A 6,790-nucleotide genomic window follows, 5' to 3' on the forward strand; every position below is an offset into this window, starting at 1 on the left:
CCAGTTTCCCGCCATTTACAGAGCGAGCGAGAGATCGGGAGATGGGGGCGGCGGGAACGCGGAAGAAGGTCCAGCGAAAGTTTAAGCTCCGAGGGTTTACCCTCAAAGTGGAGGCCTTGGAGGAGGCCCTCGCCTTCCTCTCCCGCTTCCCCGACGCTGAGGACGACGCCCTCGACCTCCTCATCGACGAGATCGACAAGGAATCCCGTACCGTTCCCCATTTCCCTTTCTTTCCCTTTTTCTTCTCTGTTCATCTATCTCTCGTTTCTGATCTCCAAATAATCCACTTTTGTTGCATGAAAATGCGCAGTTAAATCGTCGATTTTGGACCGGGAGGCGATCCACCGGGTGGTCAGCCTCCTCCTGGACGCGGATGCCGCCGTGGATCCGAGCTCCACGGTTGCCAGCAACGGGGCGGCACTCCGTGTGATCGATGCATTTGTGGTCCCTAGGTTCCGATACGATCCCATTAAGAAAGTCTTCTACGAGTAAGTGCTCTGAAAGATCTCATCTTTCGGTTATTAGCCACTTTCTCTTTCCCAGATTATATGATTATCAGGGTTCTTCCGAGTTACAGTTTTTTTAATAAAAATTCCATGAGAAGTTCGTAATTGGGTCAAATTTGTGAAAAAATGTTCACAATTTTGGGCTGTTTCGGTATAGATTAATCTTTTAAGAATCACGATTCATGCTTTTCTTTTTCTTTGCAATTTTGGTTATTTTCTTCTAATATTTCAGGCACACGGGAAGGCTGCCTATCCATGGGGAAGCTGGGGACAAAGCTGCCCTATATAGGGATAGGTACCAGTTGCTTCTTCAGAGGCTCTCTCGTGATAAGTATTTCTCCAGACCGGCATTTGATACTGAAATGACAGATTCCAAGAGTTGTGAGGTATCTTGGGAGCCTTTTAAAACACGTCCTTTGTTTTGCCATGATCTACTGATTGAGTTCACCTTTTACTCAATGTTTTGAATTGCATTGTTGGTTTCTTGGATACTTTTGAAGAAGATGCCTAGAGAACTAATTTTTTTTTTTCTGCTGGTTCTTTTGGATGCAGATAACTCCAATCCAATCTTTGATTGGATGCAGTGGAAGGAGATGGATCGTGGGGGTGATATCACAGTTAGAAGAAGGCCATTTCTTCTTGGAAGATCTTACTGCAGCAGTACCAATTGACTTAGCCAATGCAATATCCTTGATGCCTTTTGTTTGCTTCATATTATATGCTTGATGGGCTGATTGTGCTTGGAATGTTTGACTAAATTCTCATATTGCAAGTGATGGTTTAATTTGTGGTCGTGATGATTTTTCGTTTTCTTTGATGATGATATTATTTCAGTGTTATGCTATCCAGTGCATGTTTTAGAAGACATATTACACAATAGGAAATCTTCGTAATTACCTGCTGCTGACACCCTTTATTTATTTATTTGTTTTGTTGCGGGGTGATGGAAATTTTTACATTTGGGTATTTGTTCTCCAAGTATTACTACATTTGGCAACTAGTATTCCAGTTGGAGCATTTTATACCACCTTTCTCTCAAATATGTATAACCAGGATTCTCTCAAACTGCATGGATATGTCACAGCAGAAGTTCACATTGATTTTGAAACTGTAATTTTACCATATTTTTATCTGACAATGTTTCACAGTGTTTAACTCTTGCTAAAATGCAAATTTTTGATCCATTAAAGTCTCATCTTATCTTCAATTATATCATTGTAATGTACAACCTAAGTGATTGGCTGAAAAATATGAAAATAGATATTATACTGTCTAAATTCCATATTTTTTGGGACACCCAAGGTTAAATTATTATATTGGTAATTGAAATGAAGCAGCCTCTTCAAAATCTTAGTTGAGATTATTCTAATGTTTTTCCTCAATAGATGAAGCTACATAACAATTATTTTCCTTAATTATTTAACACAAAATCACCTCAGGATTCTTTGTTGAAAACACCATAATTGTAGCAGAAGGAGAGTTGCTTTCAAATGGCATTTTTCAGGTTCATTGGTTAAATTTCTCACATATTTTATTTGCCCCTCTATGAGTTTTCATGATACACACACACACACACACACACACACACTTTTTTTTATATAATCTACTGCTTTTCTATTTAATGAAGCATACTATAACTTGTTTTTGGACACCTTAGATAAATTTTTGTGACATGCATAAGTTTGTTCCCAAAATTTGAGAATTAATTTGCAGGAGCAAGATATTTGTAATGATGAGCAACAACTGTTTTTATTTTCACCTGTCATAAAGATTTCCTGAGGTCAGATTTACAATGAGCAACTTCCCTTTTTGATAATAGCAATAATGCATGGTGATAATGGATTGTACATATTTCTTCCACATGATATATAATGACTGGATGGATGAGAAATCTGGCTAATGAGAATGTTTCAAGCCACAAATAGGATTGGATGGTGAATCGTTCATCGAGCAAGCTACAAGTAGAGTACCTGAAGTTTCTTGTTGTCAAATAATAATATTTCTAGGTCTCTTCTGAGATTGAGCACAGTGCAGTACTGTAACATACTTTGAACTGGAGGGAATATGGAATTGAACTGATTGAACAAGAAAATAGAGGTAAGCAAGGATTATTTTGTAGGTTAGAAATAAAAATTGTGGGAATGAGTGTGCAACAAATCTGATATTTAGGGAAGATGGTGAGATTTGGTGAATATGTCTTTGATCCTAATTCACCGAGTCTTGTTAGGCTGGAAAGTACGATGTTCTGTAGACTTGGTTGAGAGTAGTTCATGCAAGAGCTAGATAGCCAAAATAGTGTAGCTTCTGTTGCTAAATGGAACTCAAGTGGATAAATATTCCAAAGTTACATGCCTATCTTTATGGTTCAAAATATGATCCACGAAAGCTTGTGAATATCTTACAATCATGTTACATTTGATTTTGATGCTCCGGAAATTGGTGTTTTGTTCATTATTAATGCAGCTTTGGGCTGCTTGATGGGGCACAAATCCTAGAAGGCTTGTCAGTTGGTAGGAAGTCCTACCATACTAGTTGTATGGTCTAGCTCATGCAACTTGAGGGGCAGAGCTCTCCAAGGACCTAAACTTGGAAAGAATCTGGAATCTTGATGAAGGATAAAGAAGGAAAAATTTGATATAAGTTCATTCCTTTCTGAAGTGCAGGTTGCATGCCAAAGAATCCAGTTCAAAACTCAAACAAAATTCTCAACTTTTGGATGGTGTATTACATGAAACTAGTGATTATAAGTAATCACAAAATAAGATTCTGGACAGCTAATTATTGGAAGCCTGACACGTTGTATACGGAGTTACTAGACTGATGGAGATCTCAGAGGTTTTTTCATCATAACCTCACTTGTCAGTGTCCTTTTGCAGTCTAACAAAACTTACCAACCACTAGTCACGGCCTGATAAAAAGACAATTATTTGACTTTCAACTTCCATGGCTTGCCTTTGCCTATGAAAGTATTGTTCCGTTCTCCACAACAGTCTATAGCATAATTCAAATTAGTACATAATGATCAAAAGGTATTGCTTCTCATAATCACAAATTTGGCATTTGGGAGCAATTAGAGCTAAAGATTCAAAAATAAAATAAAAAAAAACAAAAGTTCAGAAGGGATTCATATAATTAGAAAAATAAAAATAACAAAAGTGAAGAAGGTGAGATTAACAATACATTTATGCATAGGTTTACTTGAAATAAGCACAGGAGAGATAAGTATAATGAATAATAGCAAAAAACAACACTGACAGCATAGAGCATTTGTTATTTATAAAGGTTTCTCATATTAGTCATGAACAATCATGTATGAATTGTAAAATTTCTGAATAAATCAAAATTAATTGAGTACTTTTTAAACAACATGCTTAATGGAAAAATGTGGATTGATTTAGCCATGAAAATTGAGAGTAACGAGAGAAGTTTTCAGTAATTTGGAGAATATTGCTACTATGCTTCTACTCTTTCCGGTTTATTCATTTTAAATTATATCTTACATACATAGACAATCTCAACTAAGCTAACTAAATCTGATTGATATGTAGGTCAATACATGTGGGTTTCCACCTCTGGAGGACAGAGAAGTTTCACTGTCACTACTCATGGGACTTGACTTCTTTGGTGGTGGTGTACTGTCAACAGAAGAAACTGTATGCTCTAAAAACCCTTGTTATATCTATTAAAATTAAATATTTTCAATTCAACTAACATAATTTCAAAGCCAAAATTTGCTGATTTTATTTTTTTCCTTCAATATGAAATAGCTCAGACTGTCAGGACTGGAAAAGAAGGCAGTGAACGACATGTTTGTCATCCTCTCTGATGTTTGGCTGGACAATGATGAGGTAACTCACTAGCTCATAAATTTATCCATCACTTTATAATTAACACTTCTTCTCAGAACAATCAGCATTCTTATTTTCGTAGAGAAGACTGTGGAAAAGCTAGCTGTGGTCTTGGATGGTTATGACAGTGTGGAGGTGGTTCCTTCTTTATTTGTCTTAATGGGAAATTTCTGCTCTCACCCCTGTAATCTTGCTTTCCATTCTTTCTCAAGTCTCAGGTGAGGGCTCTTTATAATATTTCTACTGCTATTTTAGCACCAAATTTTTACATCTTAGCAAATTTAATATTTATCAGCACAAGTTGTTGATATTTAATTTTCCATTGGAAAAAAAAAGATGTATAACTAGCCAAAGACATGCAGAATGCAGTTTGGAAAGCTTGGGGAAATGATTGAAGCTCGCCCAAGACTGAAAGAACGAAGCCGATTTTTATTTATTCCAGGTCCTGATGATGCAGGTATTATTAGATTATATGTTTCTTAGTTTTCTGCAAGGTTTCTTTATTCATAGATACTATTGAGCTGGTAGCTCATTTGAGTTGGTTATATTGATCTTATTCCTTCTTTGTTCCAAAATATACGTGATGGTCCAGTTGGCTCTGAAGTATACAATAGTATAATAAGTTAATCAAATACTTGGCCCAAGTTGCATTTTGACTTCAAACAATCTCTACCAAATTAAAACAAATACATTTATTTACTGCTTGTTGTTGCTCTAATACTTTTACGTGCATACAAATGATCCTACTGTGATCCCTCAAGTCCGACATAAGATATACCATTACAGGTCCATCAAAAGTTCTTCCAAGATGTTCATTACCAAAGTATCTAACTGAAGACCTTCAGAAGCACATTCCCAACGCAATTTTCTCTAGCAATCCTTGCAGGTCAGAGTCAAAACTGGATATGCTATTTATTGAGTGTAACAATCTACATTTCTTCTTTGTACGCTGTTCGTATCATTTCAAATTTTAATTGCTTTTGCTTGTGGAGAAGATGTATTCACAAAATGAATTGCTCAGATAGTGACTAGCTAGTCATTTACATTCTTAGTTACTGAATGATTATATATTTGTTTGCACTTACAAGATACCAAACTATTATTGTCATAGATAACATGTTTCAGACTTGCTAAGTCGTAATTCTGAAAAGCTGTTTCCTAATTGAATTGGTAATGGATCTTATATTTGATACATTACTGCACTTGTCATTTTTTGCCAGTCAAACTATCCTTTAGAAACCAGATATGGCCTAGACTTACCAATTGCATTAACTCGTAATACCCTGACTCAAAATTCTGTGTGGTGATTTTCTAGAATAAAATTTTACACCCAAGAAATTGTATTCTTCCGGCAAGATCTACTATACAGAATGCGTCGTTCCTCTCTGATTCCTCCCTCAACAGAAGAAACAAGCGATCCCTTTGAGCATGTGGGTTGATTTTTTTCCCTTTTAAATTTTCCTGACAATCAGAAGTTGAAGAATTTTGACTCAGCTAATTGAATCATTTTGTTGCAGCTTGTGGCCACCATTACTCATCAAAGTCATCTCTGTCCCTTGCCTCTAACTGTGCAGCCTATCATCTGGAACTATGACCACTGCCTCCGGTTATATCCAACACCAGATCTGGTATCATCTCTGCGTATCACAATCTAGTCACAGCCATATAACAAACACAAATTTTGAAGGTTTAATATGGAAAAATGCTCACTTTCCTACTTGAATTGCAGATAGTGTTGGGTGACAGGAGTGAACAAAAGGCCTTCAAGTACACAGGAATAACATGTTTCAACCCAGGTTCCTTCTCCAACGACAGCACCTTTGCAGCATACCGGCCTTGCACCAAGGAGGTTGAGCTGTCTGCCCTTGAAAGTTAGTGCCTTCGAGCATTTTAACTTTATTTTTGTTCAGGAGACAAGGTTGTGACAGAGAGATAACACCCAAGTTCGTCATATTCCAGCGATTAACTTGTTCCGTATAATGAGATTCTTGCTTCATGATTGCTACTGAATAACACCATACGTTCAGTTGGTGATGGCTCACTATTGAGGGTGGAGAGTGCAAGCTATGTTTGGGTGTAGCAAGTGCTGACATTTTCTAAGCAGGTCATGCATGAAACTTCATTGAATGATTCCCTGGAAGAGCACACTGCAGCTATTTCTGTGGCAGAATAACTGTATCTTAGATTTGCAATACTACTATTATACTAACCATCAATACTGTTATATTCTTTTGCTGAATTAAATTCTGATTTTTTTTTTTAACTAAGTTCTGTGAAATCTCTCGGTAGGCATATGATGAATGACAAGTTGTCCCAGAGGATTTTGTGAATGTACAGATAATGGTTTATGCTTTCTTATTATTCAACAGAGAGCTTGATATTGGTGTAAATAATCAACACCTCTTTATAATGAAGAATGGACATTATTTGTTTGGA

At 36.6% G+C, this 6,790-nt stretch overlaps 1 protein-coding gene across 1 annotated transcript; it reads left to right on the plus strand.

Moving 5' to 3' along the window:
• On the plus strand, positions 1–6,790 carry DPB2 (DNA polymerase epsilon subunit B2). Its single transcript, XM_008793635.4, has 13 exons — positions 1–207; positions 311–488; positions 739–892; positions 1,059–1,190; positions 1,933–2,010; positions 4,055–4,159; positions 4,274–4,354; positions 4,442–4,572; positions 4,717–4,811; positions 5,141–5,240; positions 5,670–5,784; positions 5,872–5,982; positions 6,084–6,790. Exons 1-13 carry the CDS (start codon positions 42–44, stop codon positions 6,228–6,230), a joined length of 1,593 nt encoding a protein of 530 aa, XP_008791857.3. The 5' UTR covers positions 1–41; the 3' UTR covers positions 6,231–6,790.

The sequence above is a fragment of the Phoenix dactylifera genome, chromosome 5 (assembly GCF_051530095.1).
Source record: "Phoenix dactylifera cultivar Ajwa chromosome 5, Ajwa_hap1_PhDact_Kaust_v1.1, whole genome shotgun sequence".
Lineage (NCBI taxonomy): Eukaryota > Viridiplantae > Streptophyta > Magnoliopsida > Arecales > Arecaceae > Phoenix > Phoenix dactylifera.

Excerpts from the sequence above, each read along its gene's own strand:
- DPB2 (XM_008793635.4), top strand. The coding sequence starts at position 42 with ATGGGGGCGGCGGGAACGCGGAAGAAGGTCCAGCGAAAGTTTAAGCTC. Across the intron at positions 208-310 it reads CGAGATCGACAAGGAATCCC|TTAAATCGTCGATTTTGGAC; the intron begins GTACCGTTCCCC and ends GAAAATGCGCAG. Across the intron at positions 4,573-4,716 it reads CATTCTTTCTCAAGTCTCAG|AATGCAGTTTGGAAAGCTTG; the intron begins GTGAGGGCTCTT and ends AAAGACATGCAG.